Below are 24,862 nucleotides of genomic sequence, written 5' to 3' on the forward strand. Positions count from 1 at the left end.
GCAAGCCTGTCCTGATCTGCCTTCCTCACAGGGTTGAAGATGCATCTACTTTCTAAATTTATTGCTCATTTTAGATATTTTGACACATAACATTTTACAAATGTGCCATTGATGTGTCCTGTTTCAGAGCGGTCATAGAACGACAAGTAAGCGAAAGCATACATTAAAACGATATCCAAGTGTGGGCTCTCCTTGGGGAGAGTCTTAAGGAAGATTTAAGCTAGCAGGTAACATTGTGAGGAATGAAAATCAGTCCTATGAAGGAAAGGATGAGGGAAAAATGTTCAATTGACAGCGTTGCTTATCTGCAATTATTGTGTGTGAATCCAACTTTTAAACTCCTTCTGCACAGCAAAAATCATTTTGAAACAATTTTTTATCTTGTCCTCAGCTTTGAATATGGCCATTTCTCCATGCTTTATTTTGCAGTGATCAGAATGTGGAAAAAATGTCCTAAAAAAAATACAGATATGATTGAACTCCCCCCCCCCCAAAAAAAAAAAAAAAACGCCCTTAACCACACTAACCTGCTTATATTTTTGGGTTTATTGCTTTAGCACCTCTAAGGAAAATATGTCATTATCTACTTAAACATTATTCTGGTTTTATTTCATTTTTTAAAAACTTTTAACCATTTTTGCTCTTTTATTAATACTTTCAGTGCATGGTCAAATTATGGCCTCAAAACAAATCTTGCCAAATGTAGAAAAAGTTTGCCAAAATGCAACATTCTTACCTTGGGACAAAAAAGCCAGTCTAAAAAGTGTGTGTAAAAAGTGTTTCTTCACTAAAAGATTCAAACAGAACATTCTTAAAAAATACAATCATAATAAATGGACTTTGTGTACTCTTAAGTCAACATTCTGCATCTTAAACCTTTAAGTAGCTTAACCATTAAACAGAAACATGTTGATTACAAATTAATAAAATATGCACCGGCTCAAAAAAGGATTAAAAACTGACAGAACAACAACATTTTCATTTGAGTGCACTTCTGAGGTAAATCACTGAGATCACTGAATACAGCTCATGTTTTACAATCGCCTTTGGTCGCCCTGAAGTGACGGACCACTGAGCAGCAGGGAAAGAGGCAGTAAATCTCACTTCCTTCGATTCATGCCATCTTCACACATCGCCGGTGCTGGTCTGGTCCCAGGAGTCCCAGTCCAAAAGGTCTTTTGTTTGAAACCACAGCTGGATCTCCTTCTGAGCCCCCTCCACCGAGTCACTGGCATGGACCACGTTCCTTTAAATGAGCAACGCTTGTGATTACTCTATCGACGTGAGTTGATAGTGGGCGTTTACGGACATTGAATTGCAAAACTAAAAAGCTGAGTTGAATGCGTAACAAACAGCTGTTGCGTTTCACCTGAGCTGTGAATCTTTGCAGCTCCTTCAGAGCTACCATTAGGTATCTTGGCTCCTTCTCTGACTAAAGTTAGTCTCCTATTAATCCTGTGATGGTAATTACTTTGTAAGGTTTTGTAAAAACAAGACAAGATGAAAAGAAATGAGTTTACCTGCTGACATGAATGCTGAAATCTCCTCTGACGGTTCCTGCCTGGGCCTCAGCCGGGTTAGTGTTTCCCACCATAGTCCGTGATGTCTGAACGACGTTGTGCCCTTCCCATACCTAAACATAGATAAACGCATCACTCACGCATTGCAGCGGACTGATAAGCAAGTGCGAGATAAAGCAAACACAATGTAAAAACTGCAAGGAGCCCAAAGCCGGGCGGAGAAGAAGGGAAGCCCTCACCATCACAACCAGGGGTCCAGAGGTCATGTAGCGCACCAGACTGTTGTAGAACGGCTTGGTCCTCAGGTCACAGTAGTGCTCGGACAGGACATCCTGAGACGCCTTTACAGCAAATATAGCTGGAGTTAGGAGTTAGAAAAGAGAGGGTGTTTTCTTCACACAGAGCTTGTTTACCTGCAGCATCTTCAGCCCGACCAATTTGAAACCTCGCTGCTCGAACCGATGGATGATCTGTCCAACAAGGCGACGCTGGACTCCGTCTGGCTTTATGGCGATGAGAGTCCGCTCCCTCACATCTGGGAGACCTGATGAACGTAGGAGTTCATATACAGCTGAAATGCATAGCTACATGGATCAGCAGCAGTTATCCAACAGGGAGGATGAGTATTGATTATCCAAATTCAACATCATGGAGCAAGAAAACACATTTCCAAGTGCAACCCTACCACCAAACAGCATGCTAACTAGACCTCATTGCTTGGCCTTGAAATGTTCTGTATTGTGATGTCAGTCTTTAGCAACTTTGATCCCTTTCCTTGTTTAAGCCACACAAAAAGCACGCCAGTAAAGTCCACAACTGAATGACTCCAAAATTAACAAAAAACTGATAAAATTAACAACTCTACAAACACAATTACACAACCTGACAGCAGTTGTTGTTATTAAAGGTGGTACATCCCATAATTAAGCTCAGGAGGTCATTAATCTTTCAAGTAAAAAAAAAAAATGTAAGAGTGCGAATACTTTTTTTTTTTTCAACATTTTCTATACCATTTTCACTTAAACAAACCATGTAACCTGCTCATCCCTCATGCACGCTTACACACGTCAGCTCCTGTTTTGAACCAGTTCAGTTGTACTCCATGACTCCTGACAGGGGCCACAACACCAGGAGCGCATGAATGACTGCATGCGACCCATTAACAACACACGAGACCCGCCACGAGAGCAGCTGAGAAGCGGCGCGCCGGTCGGCGTCACGCAAGACATGAACAATGACGTATCGGCCGCGAGTTCGAATCCGTAAACGTTCAAATCTACGCGATGATGCTGTACCGCCGACAAAAAAGTGTAGATCCTTACTAAATCCGCGTACCTCTGGGCATTTTCTGTTGCCACATGGTCACCCACATCACAGCCACGAACCTTTAACACACTAACCCAGTGGTGCCCAAAGTCGGTCCTGCATGTTTTAGTTCTCTCCCTGGTTTAACGCACCAGGATCAAATGATGTCCCATTACAAGGGCTAAGAAGAACATCGACATACATGCTGAAAAGGTTGTTACTACCATAGGGAGAGAATTAAAACATGCAGAACGCCGGGCCAAGAGGACCGACTTTGGGTACCCCTGCACTAACCCGTCTCTGGTCCATGACACCGTTCGTCTGGCGGGCGGGTTTGTTGTCAAATATTGTCGTTGGGTTTTGGGGGGGGAAAAAAACAAACTTTGCGCTTCGGGGTTAAAGTCTCTGACTCGAGTGAACTCTGTCCGGAGAGATTCGCGTCTTCCATTCAAAATGAAAAGCAGTTACTCGGAGAGGAAGAGGATGAAAGATAACAAATAACCTCCACTTATAAAGTGTGTGGGGGACACGCAAAAAGGGATGCACAAATAACTCCAACTTGTCACCTCCTCTAATCTTCCACACAAAAAAAAATAAAATAAATAAAACTCTCTTCACTTACTTGATTTGTGCCTGTGCAAGACGAGCCTCTGTCCCCACGTCAGCGCACATGGCAGAGCTCGTTTGGTTTCTTGAGTCCCTGTGAAAAAGTGCTTAAGAGCCGTGTGGAAAACCCTGCGCTGCAACATGACCGTGCGCTTCACGCGTGTTTTGTCAGGCCCTGGAGTGAAGTCAACCCTCCCCAATAAAAACCCACGAGGCACCCCCCCCCCCCACACACACACACACACACACTCCCCTCCTACCCCTCTGCCCGGCTCCACTCATTGACACTCGCTCCTCAATATTTAACTCTACTCATGCCAGATCCCTCTTCCTTCACGCATTCTAAGCGATTCAGAAAAAAAAAAAAAAAAGATACATAAAGTCAATCTCATCTTCCTCCAGAACGCCTTTTCGCCCTGCGGCCACTGTCTAAGTGTGTGATAACTTTGAATCACTCACTGGTCTTCTTGTCCTCCCAAGAGTGTCTAAGTGAAGAAAGAAAGACCTTATACGCAAATAAACTATTGTGAAAAAGGGAACATTTGAAGCAGAATAACCGGTCAAGTCACAACTGGAGTTGAGCCCAACCTCTTTCACCATTCAATGCTGGTCAAGTCTGTTAAAACAAACAAAAACAAACAACAAAAAAAAACCTGCGCCTGTTAAAACCATACAGACCATAAAGATTCTCCTAATTTGGGAGGATATTCAATAACAAAATTCAACTACGAACTGATAGTTTTTAAGAGGGGATCTGCAAAAATCAAGGAATTAAGAATGTTAATTTCTTACCCTTATTGTTTTTGAAGCGGTTAAAGTCACCGCTTCTGCTTTAGCATGAAGATCTTATCCTCCATTTCACAGGAAATCTTTGCTCTCAGCAGACAGGCCTCAGATTGTTCTCAGATTTTACACTCACCGTTTTACACTTTTTGTACGTAAAGGTTTTTATTAAACCCATTTGTCCAACAATCTTTATTTTGCAGGTACAGGTTTTACCTCTTATTAACTTTGTCTTTAACTTACTGTTAAATCTTGTTTATTGCTTTGTTTTAAATGAGGCGCTATAAAAATACAAGCAAGTTGAGATGATGATACAGCTTTTTAAAATCAGATCAGACGTAGGATAAAAGATTTTAAAACCCATTTCCCTCTAGATCAGTGGCTCTTAAACCAAAGAGCCACTTCCACTTCAGTCCTGCAAAATAAAACTATTTTAGAGCCGAGTGTTACATCTCGAGATAAGTTGGGATTTCTTTCCTTTTTATTTCTCTCCATGTCCCCTTAGGGGCTCCGTACATAAGCTTTTGAGAAGAAAAAACAAAAAAACTTTTTGATAAATATTTCTATTTTGAAGTTTTAAAATAAAGGAAAACCTTTTAAAAAAATTACAAATAGAGGATTTCTACATTATTTTCTTTTGGATGTTTATATTTATGGGAAACAAATACACACACACACACACACAAAAGCACTTAGTTTCCAATCGGACTAGAAAAGAATATTAAAAATTCTGTATTTGTTATGTCATCTAGATATTTTAAAAAAAGTGTTTCTGAACATTGTAGCCAAATCATTATTAGCCATTGTGCTTAATCAAATGTTGCAGACTGTGAATATATGAAAATGCTGAAAGTATTATATATAATCATATATATACATTGATGTAAATCCACACTTATTAGAAAGCACCCCCTTCCTGTTAATAATCTAATTGCTGAAAATAAACAGCATGCAAGCAGTTTGTTGATTTTACATTTCCCTATACATGTGTTTCCCTGTGCGGATGTACAGTAGTTTCTACCAGAAGAGCCATTGTTCAATTAAAGTTAACTTTCTTTTGCCATTTTTAAGCACAACCACATGGCGTCGCTCAGGTGGAAATGAAATTAGGTATGCCAAGTCATTTGCTTAAAAAAAAGGTGGCATGCTGTTATTTTCCCCTCAGTCTGCATGTTTTCCCACATCACTGAAACAGAAGGTTGGCATGCAATGATGTCTCAACAACTTTGAATTAAAATTAGAGAAGTTGAGATGCTCCAGGATTAGACAAGTTAAATTTAATCTGTAACAATATTTGTAAAAAAAAAAAAAAAAAAAAAAAAAACTTCAGTCAAGATAGTTTGACAGTTTTGTTCCCGAAGAAATTTCATTTTCATTTCATCCTGGTTTAAAAGTCACCAACTGATGATAATATTATGTAATATTTAAATTGCGCACAAAATTTTACCAAGTATTTTTGGTGTACTTTCTGGTGCAAATATCTCAGTACACTTGAAATAATACAAAACTAATTCACAAGTACCTTTTCAGCGAGATATAAGAGCTTGTTATAAGTCCACTGGAAGATTACGTCACTTATAACAAGACATTTCTCATATTATAAGTGAAACAATATGAAAGTGGAAACTGTATTTTTTAATCAATATTAAGGAATTACTGACTTAAAACAAGCTTGCATCTTATTGAAAAGGTACTGAGGTTTCACTAGAAACTAAAAAATAGTTACGTTTGTGTTTTTGCAGTGTTAAAACCACCATTACTATGACACCAACACTAAACAGACAAATCCCAGAAATAATAATAATAATAAAAAAGAGAGACAAGCTGTAGTAAAAAAAAAAAGCTATTTATTAAATCAAGCAGTTTTCACGTCTTTAGAATGGAATGATATGAAAGATCTTAAGTTGAGATTCGGTCTCCTTTGGAGATGAAAAAGGCAAAAATGAATAAAAGCAGACATTTAAAAAAACTCATAATGAGTTGAAAGTGCTCAGTCCCAGCCCAGCTTTTATTGCAGCAGAATGGGAGAGAAGGCCTGGCTCAGACAGCTCCAGGTCTGCGCAAGATGCTAACTGCAGACCAGGTTTACATTTCCTCATCAACTGTTCATTGGCAAGACACTAAAGGAGGACACTGCTCTCAGAAAAAGACCAATGTGCCGACCTTTTACAGTAGAAATAAAAAAAAAAAAAAAAAAAAAAAAAAAAAACGACATCAGCAGCATGCTCACCCTCCCGCTACTCAACCAAGAAATGTGTGTGTCGCTCCTTGCCGTTGCTTTGAGTGTGGCGAAGCCCAAGTGGAGGAGTGTTGGTCGGAGTGGTCAGCACAGGCAGTCTTTGAAGATCACAGCTGACGGGTGGAGTGGTTCCAGCAGTCGTTCTGCTATAGCTTGATGGTGCCAGTGGGCAAACTACTGTTACACAGTCTGTAGTAGCGAAGGTCGTTCACCAGCCTCTGCACGCTTTGAGTGAATGAGGGCAGGTCCTGGAGTAAAGGTGGGAAACAGATTCATTAACAGATGGACTCGTGTCGAATTAGCGCTTTAAGGATACAAAAACTCAACTCAAAAGTGTTTCGTCCTCTAAAAGGCCCTTTTTATGTGACAAAAGGAGGATTTTCTGAAGTGGAATGCAATACTCGACACATATCTTGGCGTTAATGAACGATGGAAAGACAATGCCTTGATGTTAGTTGGTGTTTTCAATTGCAGTCCTGCTGAAAGTGAAGAACGGAGGAGGAGCTGCTGATTCAAAAGTGTGAACATGCGACATCCCGAGGTGACGGTGAAATGTTAATATGGTGTTTAATTAGCACCTTATTTTTGAAATACTTTTCAGTACAAAAAGGGTAAGAAAGGCAAGAAAACAAATATCTGCCACACTTTATTCATTTGTATAAAACAAAACAAGACTAGAAAAGTAAACTACATCAGTGAAACACTGAGGTTTGTGGCTACAGCAGGAGAAAAAGTGGAACGAGGGGTGTGGATATTTTGTTAAGATGTCCTATTCACTTAAGAAGCAAGATAACAGGATTTAGGATTTATTTATATTTACAAAGATCAATGATAAATGATGAGAACGTTGAGCATGAATCAGAGCTGTTCTATCTGGATTTCCATTAATGTAGATGTTTGTTAAGTGCTGAGTGTTTTTGAATCACATGCAGTTATTTGAAATGGTTACAAGCTAAGATGGGGAAGAAAAAAACAAAAAAAAAACTTGTTTATTCATCACCGTTATCAAAACCACCTTCATTATGCCCCATTCTAAAGAAAATGTGCATCAGAAAGTGGTGAGTTAAAGTGATTTTATCTTAAAAAAAAAGAAAGAATTTTTTTTTTACCTGTTCCAGCTTGAAGTTGCGTGCGAGGACGGCCCGCTGATTGCTGTCCACACCTTGACAACCGTTCAGGAACTGCGGCATGAAAACCGAGTAGAAGGCATCGAAGTCAACAGAGGCCATGTTGTAAATGGCCAGCGTCATTTCCTCCTGGAGGAGGTCGTGACTTTTGTGCAGAAGGACTTGGAGGAGCACGTTGATGAAGTGGAAGAGCATCGAGGTCCGGAAAAGCTTCTGGAGATTAAAAACAATAAAATATATAAATATACTATCAGAAAAAGAGTTATAGAAGACCGTGTTTTCCATTGTTTGAATATTATTCAAGTTTTACTTCTCTTGGATATTCCCTGTGTGTTTTTTGTTACTAAAATATGCAAAAGCTGGAAGAAAAGCTGGACTTACTCTGTGGTACAACTTGTGCTTGCTGTTTAGTGACTCCAGGTACGACAGATTCTGCTTGAAGATGTGGATATCAGTTTGCAGGAAGGACTGTCCAAAAGCCTGACGAGATATTTCAGCAGAGGAACAGGAAGTCAATCAGATGCAAATGATGCTGAATAGTTGCAAAACTCAAATGCCTAAAATTCAATCTCTTCTTTTAGTTGCTGTACTGATTAATGGGATTTTACACAAACACACCTGCATGGCTGCCGTGAACTGGGCCTCATTCTCCATGGTGTCGTCAACGCCTCCTTTTTGCACACTCGTCAAGACTGAGGTTTTGAAGAAGTACCTCCAGTTTTGGTGAAGTATTTGGTAAAGCAACTCAAACATTTCTGCCTTGACATCTGGCGAGGATCGCTGAGCAAGAGAAATCAGAAACATAGTCAAGTCATCAGGTCAAGGATTTGTTTTTACCTCCATTATCTACTATGAGACGTTGCCTGCTGCTCCAGGACTTCAAAGAAGAACGACGACATTTTCATCCAATGAGGTTTTAAATATATTCAGTTGACCCTAAGAGCATTTTTAACCTTGTAACTTTCACTCTGAACCCATTTTGGTTAAGTAGAGGAAGTCATCTTCACCGTTACAAACAATACAAAATACCGTGCGCTCATGACGTAGCTCAAACAACTGATGGATATCTTGAGCAACAAAATAATCTAAACTACCGAGTAACAGATAGCAACTTTACTATATTAATCAACATTTTGTCATTTTGACAGGATTAGTTACAATCCTGAAAAACAATCTGACAAACACAGCAGGCTATAATCAGCCACTTTATTAGGTACATAAAAAAAATAAATAAAAGTGATCAGCCAATCACATGATAGCAACTCGATCCATTTAGGTGTTTAGATGTGATGAAGAAACTGAGTGTCAGAATAAGAAAGAAGAGGGACTGAAGTAACTTTGAAGGTGCAAGTTGCAGATATGTGAACAGAAACCGCCTCACTGGTGCAAGAGGTAAGAGAACGGGCGGGATGGTTTGAGGTGATACAAACAAGAAATTGTAACAGGTTTCTAACCACTTGTTGCAACTGAGATATGTGGAATACCGTCTCTGAGCCCACGGCAAGCAGAAACCATGAAGCAAATTCTAAACAAAATAATTTTTATTTTCTTGTTTTTACTGGTAAAATTTTTTAAAATTCTAGTTAAAATGTATAAAACAATTAAAAGTCAGCAGAATTCAGCTTTTTTTTTTTTAAACATTATGTTTGGCATTGTTAAAGAAAATTATGCCCCCTGGTGGTTCTGAAACCTGGTGCCACAGCACTGCTTCGCTTTTCTCACTTCCAATTTAGTTTGGACAAAATGATGTACGAATTAACAGCAACGCATTGCAAAAAAATAAAAAATAAAAGAGTGAAAGTCGAGAGTGACTCTTTTCCCCAAATACCAACTGACCTCTGCCACCACTGGGTAGACCTGCTCCATGCACAGTGACAGGATGCTGGGCAGGAAGGGCTTGAAAGCTTGACCGGGTTCTTGCACCACCACCTGCAGAATTTTCAGGAACTTCTGCACCACCCTGCATCCGGCGCTGCCTTCCTGCAAGATGCTGGCAGCCAGCTGCTCCCTGAGGAAGCATCGCATCAGGTCACTTAAGATTTCCAATCAAACGGGATTGGTATTCATCATCTCCCTGACAACAACTGATATGGTTTTATTTTTTGAACAAAAACTGATGTTAATTTTCATTTCTACCTCGTGAACATGCTGAGGAAAGTGTGAATGATCTGCCCCGTGAAAGCAACACCCATTTGGACTCGCAACGCTTGAAACAGAGTCAAGAAGAAGGCCAGCATCTCGTCCGTCACATCTGCAACAGAAGAAGAGATGATTACAAAAGCAGAAGTCGAACAGCTTAAAAGAGGTTAGTGAAATTATTTTTTAGCATTACTTTCACAACACTTCATCATGGTACTTGTCTTAATATGCCTTTTACAAGCCAATTCATAGAGTTATTATAAACTTGTATAATAATAATACAAGTAATGTTTAGCTGATGAAATATGTACGTTCATTCACTTAAACTTGGGTAAGCAGAACTTAGAAGCAGCTATTGGTAAAAGTGACCGACAGCTGCATATATTTAAGTGTTTTAATAAACAAATAGTTCATTTGCATGAAGTTTGAATAAAAAGTTTTCTGCAAACGCTACAAATATTAAGATGATTTAAACAAAAACCACTTTAAACGGCTAAACTACATAGGATACTGTATATCCGAAATAAGAGGAGGCATCCACTGGTTGTGCATGTATATCATGGTTGGCATGTACACCGAGTAATTCAACCCCCAAAACACACCAGATTCAAACGTTCGCATGGTGTCAGCAGAACTAGACGGTGAGGATTAAAATCGGTCATTTTTGCGATTTTTACTTTACAGTCGTCAAATTTTTTTTTTGAAACCACGTTTGACCAACACACCTGGCTGCTGAATGAAAACCGGGAACAGGTTAAGAGTCACTTGGACCGACTCCTGAAGACTCTGGTAACAGATCTGACGAGATTTTGTGGATTCACTCGAAATGCTGTCGACTATATCCCTGAGCACAGGTAGGGTCTGCTGTATCACCGCTTTCACTGCAGAGGAGGCGACAGTAGGGAGAAAACGTTAGAAGGATGAGTCACTTTCTCACAGAAAGCAACAGAGCAAGCAGGAGATACACCGACCGTTGTCCAGGCCCGGCTGTCGCGGACTAATGTTCACCGTTCCTCTTAAAATGCGGTAGTCCCGAGTGAGCGCGGCCACGAGGCTGGCGTGGCTGTTGGAGCGCGTCTGCCACTGCTGCTCGCTCTCCGGTAAGTTTGGCCACGGGAGCAACAGCATGTTGGACAAAGCTCTGCAGACGAGCATGTGAGCCTGGACCAAAACACAGACAGACACGTTGGCTATTTCAGTTCCTGAAAAGATTTATATATATAAAAAAAATGTTCCATCGTTTAAAACAGTCAACTATAACCTGCAGCCGTACGAGACGCAGAAGACGGTTTCCGAAACAAATGCTGTAAAATATGAAAATGACGTTATACAGACGCTCCATAAAATGAGCTAAGTTTACCTCTTGGGGAAGTCTTTGGCTCTGGTTCTCTGTAGTAATCCGGTTGAAGATGTTCTGAACGGCCGGCAAAGTGACCAGAAACACCGGCCTCACTGTGGCAGTGATGGAAACCATCAGATGGCTGGCAGAGAGCAGCAACTTCTCAGGTACCTGGATTATAAAGCGTAGTGAAAATTAGAAAACATTTGTAAGCAATAGCTCACAACAGTGTTTATACCAAATGAGTTTTTTGTAGGAAGGGAAATTGTTCATTTTTAAACCTAATATTGAGATAAAGCATTAATTTTACACATCCTCCCACAGCTGCGTTCAACTTCATTTGCGCCTTGGAATAAAAAAAAAAAAAAAAAAAAAAAAAAAAAAAAAAAGGGCCGAGTTAAAGAGTTAAGGTTGGCAACAAAAAGAAACACCTGATCCTGTTCTACAGCCTGAAGTTTACAAAATCAGAGAGCAACTGCGGAGATTAAACATGAGATAGCAAAAAGGAAGGCGAGTATGACCACAAAATGATGAAACATATACAGTAAAGGACATAAACATTTTTTTTTTTTTTTTTTTTTTGGCTGCTAGAGAAACATTAACAACAAATTCCCAAAACTGGAAGACCCGGTAAGTGGAGCACCTAGAGTTATTTTTTTTTATGTGTTAAGGTTCAAACTCAGGTTGGCAGTCGTGATGCATTACTTCCTCGTTAGCAAACCACTGTTGCAACATGAAACTGTTTTTGTGACCGGGTCTCGGTTAGCTTCAGCTATTATTATTAGAAATAACTGTAAACATATACACACACCAACATAAGAGACTCCAGGTCCAACATAGATAGGAATGACAAACAACAACATTTTGTAATTAAAATCACCTAGTGAGCGTAATCGTGACTAATTAGTAATGTAATTTATAAGTTGCTAGTATGCATTTCTATACACAATAATGCTGCTGTTGTAGCCGTTAGATTTACCAGCCTGGCATGTGACGTTGCCAGCTGATGTGTTCCAGGAACAACTAACCACACCAGTTTCCTCTTCCCCAACACTGTTACAGTTAAAATGCACAGTGATTAAAAATCTTTCTGAAAAATCTCATATTTGACAGCAGTTTATTTTCGTCATAAGCTGCGTTATTCAAACCCATATCCTTCCTCATAATGCATTTAATACATGGCTGACAAAATGAGTAAATCTCCAAGGAGACGTTGCAATTTACATTGATTCTCAAGACGGTTCACTTTAAGGACTTTAGAGAGGTCTTATCCTCTTACTGACACTTTAAAGTGTGTCAGTGACTGGAGATTTAACTGTGGTACGACGCACATGCTAACACACTAAACCCCCTAACTCCACCAGATGCTGCACACTGTTGGCCAGCTTGCTAAAAGAAGATTCCTATGCTTTTCTCTCAGTTACAAAGGTCTAAACTTTCTGCTAAACTTGGTAGGGCTTTATTCTACATTTTTACTAAGCCTTATTAAAAATTATTAAGTATACAAGGGTAAAAACAAAGGCAATTTAGTTTTTCTTAAATTACCACTTAATTATTGCACAACCATGGGAATGTCAAACTGGCGCTGACAAACCTGAAGCACCATCATAGCAAAATAAAAAAGTCTGATCTGCCACCCACACAAAAAAAGGCAACAATCAAATGTTGTGTGAAATGGTCATTTCTGTAGAATAAAGAGCAGCCAATTGTTTTTGGAAAGACGTGTGTCAAATATTCTCGCAAAAAAAAAAAAAAAAAAAAACTACATATATGTACAATCTGGTGAAACACATGTAGGGCAGATCAAAGATTTAAAAACAAATCCTTACACCCTTATAAATCTAAAAGAAAGAATATATCCGTGTGATGTACCTTAGTTGTGATGAGTGGGCTGCTAGCATTTACTGCAGAAGTGATGAGGTTGATGAACTGGCTCTGGTTCTGACTGTGGACTTCACTGTAGAACTGAGTGAGCCAGTGGGAATAGGCTTGCAAAGCAGCCAGAGCCTGCGCATGTCTGTAAGAAAGAAAAGCATAAGGAGAGAATGAAACACTTTTTGGAAAGATCTCGTTGAGCCCTACAGGGCCCGACGTAACTGATCAACACTAGAAACGACCAAGAAAAGACCGAACATATAAAGCAAGAACACCTTAGGATTGAGAAGAGAGATATTTGAACATTTAAAGCAGGAAACATGTTTATTATGCAAACTCAAAAGCCTCTCTAAACAGGAACCAACTCCTCCCCCCACCCCCGCCCTGCAAGCTATTGGGGTAGCTTTTCAGCATTTTCATACATTCACAGTCTGCAACATTTGAATTCACGTCATTTTTCACTATTCACACTCGGCTCGGCTTCTCTCGAGCTGGAACGCTGCGTTTGGCAAGCCAGCAGTGCTCGGAGTGAATCGCAATACGACATGCGATACTCACACGTCGGTGAAGTCAGGTTTGAGCACAGAAGGCACAGCCGTCTCCAGGTCATAAAGGCTGGTCTGGGAGCCGTAGCAAGTCACTTCAACCAACCTAAGAGAGGAAGCAAATTATCCATTATATGGCCCATATTTCATAAAAACACCACAAAAAAAAAAGAAAAAAAAAAAGAAAAAAACATTTTCAAAAGTATAAACAACAACTGAGATGTTGGTACATTCAGTGTAAAAAAAAAAAAAAAAAAAAAAGGAACCATTTCATATGCAAAGGTGTTAATTAATGCTAGCACTCTGACTCCCACGTTATAGAAAACATAAAGCACGGACCTCTCCACCACGGCCAGAGCATCGGTGAAGCGTGCAGCAAACACCTCTCCAATGAAATGCTCAGCTAAGCGTCCCACTGCCTGTAGCAGCGAGCTGAGGTCCCTGAGAGAACAGTGGAGTCTGCGACAGTCATTCTCCGCTGTTATGTTCAGTCTTTGGCCTGAAAGTAAAATTACATCATCGTTCAGTAATGACACTCAAATTAAGTCAACAAACTTCAGAAATGCGCCACGCTGTACGCACTCGAGCCAGTGGTGACGATGAACTGCCGCAAGCCCAGGTACACGTCCAAATTTTCCTGCAGGACTGGAAACTTGAAAGACAAAGTAGGAATAAATAAGACTTTTGGAAAACGCGCATATGTCAAATTAACAGTCGTGTGACAAAAAGAAAAGAAGTGCTTTTTAAGTATAGTTTAAAGTTTTATCATCTTAGGCTGAATATGCATCAAAACCAGCATTTACAAGCTTAGGACAGTACACAATTGTAAGAAAAACACACAGAATGAAGAGCTTGAAGCCAATACACAGTAAAATGTCTCTGAGAAGGAAGTGGGTTAAAAAAAGGAACCATTTCAAAGGTAACGCAATTCAAAGTCAGTGTTTTGAGCTGAGTAAATAAGCCATGACCATAAAGCGGTCGCAACACAGAATATACAGCTTTTAATATGTGTCTGTAATCTCAATGAACTGATTGGACGGAGTATTTGGCAGGATATATTTAATTTGCTATGCATTCACGCTGTGAATATCTATGATGTATTTGACGAATCTACTTGACTCCAGCGTCACTCCACCAGTAATATTTTAGTAATTAAGATGCAAAACCTAATGGTATGGTGGGGAAATCATGTAATAATAAAAAAAAAGTGTCAGGAAAAAAAAAAAGCCTATTTTCCTAGATTATGATACTGTGCTTGCCTATTATGTAGTAAAATTTAGTCTAAAAGAAAAATTCTGAATTGAAAATCTAAATATTAAGTTTTGTATCAAAAGTTCGCTTTGCATTAGAAGTTTAGCAGATGATCCTCCAAGAGCAACTGCATCTCGTTTTTTTGCATCATTCAGATTCACACATGATTACTGATGTAGTAACTCCGGGGGGGGACTGCACAGCAGTTCCTTTCAAAATAAAAGCGGAACATTTGGATTAAAGAGGAGATTTAAATCTTATTCAGGTTTAATTACAGACTTTCCCACTGACCAAATCTGTATAAAGTCAACCATCTTACCAGTGTAGAAAATGCATGGGATGGCAGCAGTTCCATCACCTTGGCAACCACCTCCAGACTCTGACGTAGGTACCTTTGCCACTCCGTCTGTTGCTATAGTGATGGAATGAAGAAGAACATTTAGGCTTTGAAATAAGGGAGAGATTTGTCTTCAGAACAGGTCAAAAGAGTTCATGGATCATCATGATGCCACTATACATCTTAAATCTAAACCGTATAACCGATGGAACGGGAGAACGAGGATTCATGACATGCATTTACATTTGTTAAATATTCTTACATCATCATCCAGAGTCTCATCGTCCAGCTCCTCCAACTGGGCCTGGTTGAACCGGAACTGAATGAGATTGAGGATTTCCCTCAGCAGAAGAACTAAGGCATCTTTGTACCTGTAAAATCCCATGTGAATGTAATTTAATCACAATAAATAAGGATAGAAACATATTTAAAAGAAAAAAAAAAATCTGTCTGACTCTAACGTGCTGTCTGCAGCGGATTGGACCTACCTGTTAAGTACACTTTCTCTGTCAGCGAGTCTGCTTTTTATTTTGGTCGTCAGAAAATCCAAAAACACACTCCAAATGTCCAAACAAGCAAAGTATCCCTCGTGGGTAGGCTGTCGGTTCAAGGATGAGAAGGTGTAAATAAGCTCTGCAGCAATTATTCAGCACGATAATTACTGATGAAACCGTCATTACCTGGTTGAAGGTGTACTTGAAAAGCAGACCCAGAAACTCCACAATTGGAAACTGAGGACTTGACTCGATCCGTCTCAAGTGAACGCTCACAAACAGGCGCAGGAAATCTGTAAACTTTTCCAAGTAACTGCAAGATTACAAAGACTTCATTAATACAAGACGTTCACTACATGAAGAGTTATTAGCAAAAGTGTTCATAGGACCTGATCATATCTTGTCTAGTTAAAACCTTAATGTAATTAATTTGCATTATGGTGATGGGAAACATAAAGTAATACACTTCTCCATGATTTTTTTTCCCTAGCCTATCTCTGAATCTCTCTTGGCAAGAATTGGCTGCACTGAGTTTTATTTAAGGGTATAACAATACATATGCTCGCAACACTTTTTCAATTGTCGTTTGAAAATAATTCTGAAAACAATGCATTTTGTTTCCTTCCGCTTGGTCCGTCACACAAATCTTATCAGAGTAATTGACATATGTGGTTGTAATGTTGCAAATATTAAGGGGAAACTATATGTCTGCAAAGCACAATATTCTGTGGTTAGAAGTTGCTTCACAGAATCATCTAGTTTATGTTAATATAAAACCATAGAGTTGGCTGGTCATGTTCTATTTCCCATTCTGAATGCAAACCACAAACATCATTGTCAAACCACATCAAAAGTCTGTTTGATAAACAATCCTGAAGAAAAAAGAAAAAAAGATAGAGGTTGTAAATGTAAGAGACAGTTAAAGTTGGGCTACTGATACTGAAAGGCTGCAGTTTTTTTTTTTCCTGAATGTCGTCAATCATATATTTATTGGTTGTTTTAATTCAATATTAAGTTTTTCCTTTGGAAACTCTAACACAACTGTGTTGACTTTTCCAAACTTGGTTTAAAAAATAATTAATGAAAGCTGCAGCCATTCCAGGTCGCCGTTAACAGCAGCACTCACTAGTGTGGCTGCCATTACATCCTGTGCTCAAGTCAGAGGAAGCGCACAGGGTTGTAAGAAATTATTAAAAGACAAATATTTAAACAAAGCACAAGAATTTAGTGGGAGTAGATTCAAGTCTCTCCGTTTTATCCATTTTATCTTTCAACCACAGTCTGAATTCATCATACCCTGCATAGCAAATTGCTGGCAGCTTTTACCAGATAACAGCTTCAAAACAAGGGTCTGCATTTTTCTGAGCAAACATTAAGAAATGATAATTACGCTAACCTTGCTAATTACTAAAATGTTAGCAAACCATGCTTTACATAGAGTGACTGCTCCATCTCACAGGTGATGTAAAATTAACTCTTTTTTTTTTCTTAAAATAAAAAACAATTAAAAATCACCAGATAACTATGGAAAAAAATGTTTTATATAATTTCTTCTATGTGTGTTAACTCTTTATGAGAAACCAAGCCACCATCAGAATTGGTACATTTTACCATAAACAGAGAAAGTCTGTCGTTTGGTTGGGGTTAGCTTAAAAATAAAAGGGTTAGCTTAAAAAATAAAAAAAACTGTCTGTATTAACCATACTGGACCCTTAAGCTTGTTCCCAATGGACCACAGACATGGGGTCAAACTCAGACAAGAAAATAAATGGTGTAAATAAATACTAGGCACTTTTTCAAACAAAAAGACACATGGCTTCAAAGAATCCATGCAGAAAATGACAAAGATAAAGAAAGAGGGTTTTCATAGCTGGACTATCAAGAAAAGAGAAGGGAAACAAGTTTTAGATGGTTTTAGAGTAAAACTAAATATACCCAATGTATCTGTGAAAGCACACCGACATTTTCAAACTTTATGCAAAAAACATAATCTGCTTCTGCACTGAGGCATACCTCTCATCGAGTTCCTGTAAGCGGCTCTTGACTGTATGAGCATTGTTCTCTCGCGTCAGCCTTTGCAGAAGAAAGAACGTCTGCTGGAACATTCGCAGCAGGTACTCCTCAAAGTCCATTGGCACGCAGTTCTTTGACACCAGTTCATTGACACAGGTCATGGCAAGCACGCCGATGCGAGCGCGATCCGCCTTATTGACCTCGCTCTGCTGTCCGTTTCGACCCTCCCCGTTTGTCGTTGGCACAGCCCCGGGGTTGAGCGGTCCGTTGGAAGTGGAGGAGATGAGCGCTCCCGTCTTGGCCTTTGTCCGTAGATCGCAGCCGAAACGTGCGAAGTGGAAAATGGATGCCAGCAGGGTGGGCGTAATACTTGTGGACAGTGGGATCCAGCTGAACAGGTGGGCCAAGCACTCCAAAACAAGACAACAGAGCTGATGACTCTCATTGTCCAACGCAGCCATAGGCTGACAAAGCAGCTTTGAGTATTGGCTGCCCTGAAACAAACTGCCCAGCAATTCCACTGATACATTAAAGAAACAAAAATTGGTAACGTTAACTTACAAATGGCTTGATGAAAGACATGTTACAACTCAAGTTAAAGGTGAGAAGAAAAATAAATAAATCTCATAACTGTTAGGAAACTAACAACAAATCAGGACAATTCACTTACCACTTTCCCTAGAAGTGGGTGATGGAGGTGGAGTAGAAGCAATGACGCTGTGTTTGTCCCAGTAAGTCTCCAAGATACCTGTGGAAAACGACCAGTTCAGTCATTCATGAAAAAGTTACGTCAACGCAACAAGATGCCTAATTTAAGTGCTTCAATATCAATAATTATTGATTAGTTTTTTCTTTGAAATATCTGGAATAATGCCTAAATCGTGACACGGCCTTTCCTGTTTTTCACCTCACACTATTCTTTTTTTATTTTTAAGCAGCTATAAGGCATGGTGATGAAACCTGAAACTGGTGCTGCGCAAGTTGCTAGGCAACCAACCAGTGAGTGAGTTGGTTGTTTAGCTGGCTGTGAGAGGTTGAGTGGCTGAAGCCTTTCCTCTGCCTACAACCCCCCACAGTGCTGTGAGGTTCAGTGAAGTTATTGAAAATTCTATTTATTGATACTACCCCGGTGTCTATCGCAATATACATCATTATTAATTTATTGTCCACCACTAATGCAGAGCCATACAAAAAGATTCAGACTTACATTCTGTCACACCACAATTTTACAGTCAACGTCGTTAAGATTTAATGAGCCGCTCTGTGAACGGCTCGGAGGAGCAGTTTGCTGGGTCTTCTCCTTTTGCAAAAGTTCGGCCATAAAATTCGTATACGTTGTCTGTGGTTCTTTTATGTAGGTTCAGAAAAATACCTATCATTTTTCTGAAATGATAGGTACCATTGAAAATCAATATGCAAATACGTTTGATCGTGACAAGTTCATTGCAGCTCTGGCTGTTTCCTTTTTCAAATGACGGACTCACTGATGCTGTGTGTCCAAAACTTGAGTTCTTGATTTATATCCTTTTAAAATCTCTACAACTTTCTCTTTCTGTTCCTTGGTCTTCTCCCTGCTGCTTGTTCATTAATGCACTCCAGCATTAGCTTTTAATGCGAAACCGCACAGTTATAAAATAAAGAATAACTCTGGAGTTCATCAGGCCTAATAAATGCCACAAGTCCACATCTGTTCACAGCTGCACAAAATCTGAATTGCAGTTCTTACCGGTCAGCAGTCCGAGCACGGTCGGCACCTGCTCCAGCAGCAGTTTACGCAACTCGTCTTTCCTGGCAACGCTGAGATCTTCCCGAGGACAAGCAAGTTCTTCTGATGTGGTTTTCAACATCACCAAACCCAGTGGAGCAAGAGCCGGCGTCTGGATCAGCTGACGGCAACAATTGGAAAGATTTATTAAATTCTGCCCACCAGCTTACGTCGTTGTCATGCTTGAACTGTACTTGTAATATGTTTAGAAGTTGTTGTTGCTGTTTTTTTTTAAAAATAGAAACACTGAAGTGCTTTTTGCTAAAGTTTCCAAATCAGCTTCCATCTAAATACTGAAAAAAAACTAGCTGACTCAAATTGTGAGAAAATATAAAAGTTAACTTGATGTGAAAGTTTAAGTTACCTTTAAGTTTATGGAAACTTAAAGGTAAATGTGACACTGGTTTTGGACAATTACAGAAAAAAATAATGGTAGAACTTCTATTATAAGTGCCTCAGCATATTTTTTGGTTGTTTTTTTTTTGCAAGTTAGATTCCTAACCACATCCCAGTCCCCTTTCTAGATTTGTGTGCGGATTTTCAGTGGCACACTTCCTGATATGCGTCTGCAAAGTTCAGATTAAAGATTGAAAAAATGGCTTTAGAAATAGTTCATTTTTTAATCTTTGGCCAAAACCTTCCAGGTAAAAAGATTTCTTTGAAAGATGGATGGCATTTTCAGAATTAGAATTAAAAAAAGTAATAAAATCTGAATAAAAGTGTTTTTAACACAGCAGTACACATTAACTCAAGCATCCTTTTCTAGAATGCAGTTACTAAAACGATCAAGAAGCAAAGTCACAAAACGATAAAGAAGCCTTGCGAGCTTTTTGAAGCTACTTTTATTACCTGAGCACGTGTTTATTATAAGAAAAACTGTGGCTTCGCAGTGTTTGTCAAAAGCAAACCATTAGATAGCTCACATGCTTCAAACACCGCTCAGCAAACAGAAACCTTGCATCGGCAGGGCTCACCTGAAGGGTGTTTGTGAAGAAGTCGTGGTAGAACATTGGCCAGTCTTGACGACCGATGTCCACGATGACTTTGCAGAGTTTGTTACGGATGAAATACGGCACGGACTTGTGTTGAGCAAGTAGGAGTTTGGGAAGACAGCTGCGAATCTCCATTTTGTCTTGTGAAGCCAATCCAATCCACATTTTGTTCACCAGATTCTGAAAGCACACAGCAACAATTAAAATACACAGCAACAATTATACAAAACAACGCAAAAGAAGAGAATGCGATATTGTTAGCAATGTCTCCTCAACAAACACTGTCGCTGAATTGAAGAACAACGTTTTATGTGCAACTTAGTCATTTTTGAATTTAAGGTCAAAAATCGCAGAGAAACTTGAGGCTCCCACTACTTTCTGTTAATCTTTCAAAGTATGCATTTTAAATGTTCTACCAATCAATAAAAAGGTAGAAAATTGACCAAAATAGCAGTAGTTGGCTAATTTGCCATTTACTGAAGTGACGCTTGTTATAAAATGCTCGAGAACTACAGAAAAATCTGTGCAAGAAGCTGAAACTTTCAAGTAGCTGCAAAAAAAAAAAAAAAAAAAAAAACTTGAAGGATTTAAAGGGTTCCTGTACAGAAGTGTTGCCCAAAATTACTCCTGAGATGAGATGCAAACCAAAATGAGAGAATGTTCATTTCTTGATAGGTGGGTAAAAATCCACAAAATCATCAATCCAAATTAATAAAACAATACTTTTCTGTTAAAACCATCTTCTTTCTAAAACATTTAAATGGAAGGAGACTCTAGGAAGGACTTTGATCTTCCACCTCTGGTACTTACTTCAAATACTGTGAGACTGTACATCATTACATACTCATTCTGAGTATTGGAGAGGAAGAGCAAGCAGTGGCGCCATGCTCCACTCTGCTGTGCAAAGTTATTCAACAGCTCTTCTGCAGAAAAAAAAAGAAAAAAGGAAGTAAGCGTGAGATCTTAGAGAGGTAGATGACTTTGTAGTGCTTTACCGAGAGACAAACTGAAAGTAACATGTTGCAACACAGGAAACGTTTAACATCATATTTTTTTTTTTAAAAGGCAGCAAACAAATCACTCAAAAATGAATATTAACACATCATTTGACGTTCAGTTTCTGTAAAACGTTGCATTTACGGTTCAAGACTTTTGAAAGTCTTGAACCGTACGAAAGCTGTACGAAATAGTCCAACATCGTAAAACTTTACCTGATAGTTACATGAACTGAGGCTGCTTGTCTTTAAATAAATCAATAAAACATTATTTGTAAACCTAATTCATTTTTTTAATGTCTCACAAGGGATCTTGGCTTTATTCAACGATGAACATAGAGTTACCGACAGGAAATGAGTAGGAGGGATCTATGTGCACCAACGGTTCTCATGGCCTACATGTGAACTACAGGCAACATGACTGACGATCTAAACGGGATATATCCTATATACAAGCTTGTTTTTTTAGCAAATTTTACTCACTGCACCTAAACTTAGCAAAAGCACGACTAGCAGCGAGATTATCTGGAACCTGTGTGGACACACTAAATATGTTGAGAGTGTAAATTGTTTTTGATAAACTACGGTGAACACTGGGAAAAATTAAGATTTTTTTGATTATCATGTTCAAGTTGGCAGTAACTGTAACTCAGAAGAATTGATTAAAACACACAAAGCGTGACGGTAAGACTAAAAGCTGCCACATTTGACCTGCAGAGAACTTTTTGGTATCAAGTTTCACATGCTTCTTTTATAGAGAGAATGAACCCACATTGGCAGAGTATGACATTTTTCATGTCAAAATTTGTATTTTTTTTCTTAATACTAAAACTCAAGCTCAATAGTTTTCCCGACTGAGTCAAAACTAGGTATAGATGAGAGCGACTTTGAATTTTATCACAATATTTTGTTGTGTTTATTGCATTGATAAGACTAACCACAAAAGTTACACACTTGCGCTCCAAAACAATAGGTTATTAAGATCAATTCTATCTTAAAAATGCCAACTGAGCATTTAAAGCGACAGTGGAATAATAATTTAGTCAGCAAAATCCTAACAATAAGAGTTTTAGGGGCTAGTAAACATAACCTTTATTCTTAAAGGATTACATATTTTTAGCTCAATTTTGATCTGATAATTGCCCATCTCAACTAGGAACCTTTTACTAGACCATGAATGAACCCCTTACATTTCTCTATAAATTTGAACGTACCTATTTCCCGTTTCCGCTCATTGGTGGTGCAGCTATGAAAGAACTCTGTCATCAGGTTCTCCAATGCACGCAGCGATGATTCATCCGATGCCTGAGAGATGTTAAAAGGAAATGTGAGCATTCAGCCAATAAATTAATCTGAAGAGTTTGAGAAAGGAATGGGTAAACAAAAGATAAAATCTACATTCATGCCAGATAAGCTTCTCCATGAAAGTGTTTCTATATATATACACGTACAACAAAAATCTTCAGAGTAAAAATGATCAAAACGCGCACAATATTAAGCAGAAACATTTATTTGTCCATTTCTTTTGAGGCAATTTGTCAAACAAAACGCACATGAATCAAGTGCTCAGAGAGCTGGAAACCTATCTTTCTCTGCATGTCCAGGCATGCAAATCTAATTGTCTTACTCGCTACTGTGTCAGTTTTCATATAATAGTACTAGCACTTTTTTTTTACGCCGTCCTGTTTATTGAAAACGTAATGTTGCTGTCTTGTTTCCTGCTGTAGGAGAAGCTAGGCCTATAAAGAGCCGTCCACCTGGCAGGCAGGTTTGAATTCCTCAAATAAGCCACAACTTGCCGAAGCTAAGCACTACGCAAAGCAAATATTTTGCAAGACGGGCGTCTTGCACAGTGAAATAGCTCAAAGAGCTGTCAGATTTCACAGAAGTACCTGGCCTCAAACTGTTAGATGGCACAACCATTCGTGGGATATTCAATCAGGCTGTACGGAAATTATTCAGCTAAAGAGCCGTTTCGGATCACACTTCAAACGATCTTTGCAAAGACACCAAACAGGAAGACAGAAATAGACAAATAACACAAATTAATCTGTACTTACCATATTAGCCTGGCTCAGATGCGTCCTTCAGTTTACTCAGTCGCTGATCAGTTGACCGTAATAGGCCAACATTAGTACGTTGCTAGTAAATTCTATGCTAACACAGGCTAAGGTGTTTCTGGCTAACGCAACCGCACACCGTATTTATCATGGTGCACAACTGCTGGGTTGGTGCTCTGCACACAGCGATGGCCAAAAATAGTTGCCGTTTTACTTAAAATAACGACTGCAGTGCGACCGGTATATTTACCGTTCTGTAATAAAACCTGCAAGTTAAAACAGTTTGAACGTTGAACAGTCTGTCTCAAAATTAAAAGTTAGCTGCATTGTCGTAGGTCGCCATTTACCGTTAGTTTTTCAAACCGAACAACCATTTGTCGAAAATAGAGCCAGGCGTGCCTCTTTCGATCCCACTGAAGTTAAAAAGCATTAATCAGCGTTCAACGTTTGCCATTTCGTCGCCTAATTACCCAGTTGCTACCGCTGCAGCGGATGCGGCTAAAGCTGTTAGCTTTTCTAGAAGGCTGGAGGCATCATTTTCGTTAGCTTAAATGTCAACCGCAGGCATGGTTCCGTGGCCGTTGCTCACGACGAATTCTCTTTACGGTTTATTATTTAGGCTCAAATTAATATTCATATCGAACACTTATCTTACAACCGTGCAATTATAGAGCTAATAGCTCTACACACGTCTGTTCCTGTTATTTCCTTTTTCAAAGCTTAGGGCGGCTAGCGTCAGGTTAGAGTCTGCCTCACAACTTCCTCTTTTGACATAACCAACCCAATCAGCTCCCGTCAAGTCAAAAAGGGTAAGAAACGTAATCCGGTTTTATTTTTTCAAACGATAGAGTCTATTTGACAACATACATGTTTTGAGTGCAAGCAATATCGCAACAATATTATTACATATAGAAATAAATTACTCCTTATTTATGGTTAAGATAAAGCTCTAAAACTGGGCCATGTCGGCTTCTGTAGAAAAAAAATTTGAGTTTTATGTATACAAATGTAAATCTAAATCACAATTTTAAAAAGCATTTAAAAGTAAATTTATATACTTAAATATAATTGACTAAAAACAAGAAAAACCTTTGACTTTTTATGTTTCAACATAACTACTTTGACAATAAAATATATGCAAAGGTTTTTATTGTTTGCCTTTCATACCCATATAATTTACTTAGTCAGGAAACCCATAAACTGCTATAACTCCTATACACCAAAATTTTTTGTGCTGTAATTTTAATCAAACATCTGGTCAATTAAATTTTATTCAATGCAATTCAGTTATGTTTGTAAATATTATCTAAATACAGACAGATTTTAATTTCCTATCATACAGTATAATTGGATCCCAATTTAATTGTATAATGCCCATCAAGCTCTATCAAGCAATTCACTGTGCAGGATCTGCATCTCCATTAAACAGGAAGGAAAATTAAATTGTAAATATATTGGAACTTTTATTTTGAAAACT

General features: G+C 38.8%; 2 protein-coding genes across 3 annotated transcripts; both read right to left on the bottom strand.

Annotated features, from left to right (window-relative positions):
- Positions 1–530: 530 nt before the first annotated feature.
- On the bottom strand, positions 531–3,624 carry nme4 (NME/NM23 nucleoside diphosphate kinase 4). 2 transcript variants are annotated; one of them, XM_015039278.1, is made up of 5 exons: positions 3,448–3,624; positions 1,934–2,064; positions 1,760–1,861; positions 1,521–1,633; positions 531–1,246 (listed from the first exon to the last, which is right to left on the bottom strand). In XM_015039278.1, the coding sequence occupies exons 1-5, from the start codon at positions 3,572–3,574 to the stop codon at positions 1,126–1,128; spliced, it is 594 nt and encodes a 197-aa protein (XP_014894764.1). In that variant the 5' UTR covers positions 3,575–3,624; the 3' UTR covers positions 531–1,125. The 2 variants fall into 2 exon arrangements, with proteins under 2 accessions (XP_014894764.1, XP_014894766.1); XM_015039280.1 differs by lacking the exon at positions 3,448–3,624 and adding an exon at positions 2,856–3,028.
- Positions 3,625–6,498: 2,874 nt separating this feature from the next.
- On the bottom strand, positions 6,499–24,166 carry xpo6 (exportin 6). Its single transcript, XM_015039276.1, has 24 exons — positions 23,386–24,166; positions 22,540–22,630; positions 21,141–21,253; positions 20,313–20,510; positions 19,300–19,459; positions 18,244–18,321; positions 17,574–18,093; positions 15,747–15,873; positions 15,555–15,664; positions 15,329–15,437; positions 15,049–15,141; positions 14,061–14,130; positions 13,818–13,977; positions 13,492–13,584; positions 12,931–13,075; positions 11,080–11,229; positions 10,691–10,880; positions 10,445–10,600; positions 9,717–9,831; positions 9,417–9,588; positions 8,199–8,360; positions 7,962–8,060; positions 7,563–7,793; positions 6,499–6,701 (listed from the first exon to the last, which is right to left on the bottom strand). The coding sequence occupies exons 1-24, from the start codon at positions 23,386–23,388 to the stop codon at positions 6,600–6,602; spliced, it is 3,447 nt and encodes a 1,148-aa protein (XP_014894762.1). The 5' UTR covers positions 23,389–24,166; the 3' UTR covers positions 6,499–6,599.
- Between the last annotated feature and the right edge of the window lie 696 nt (positions 24,167–24,862).

The sequence above is a fragment of the Poecilia latipinna genome, unplaced genomic scaffold (genome assembly GCF_001443285.1).
Source record: "Poecilia latipinna isolate Pla-1442-1.1 unplaced genomic scaffold, P_latipinna-1.0 Scaffold466, whole genome shotgun sequence".
NCBI lineage: Eukaryota > Metazoa > Chordata > Actinopteri > Cyprinodontiformes > Poeciliidae > Poecilia > Poecilia latipinna.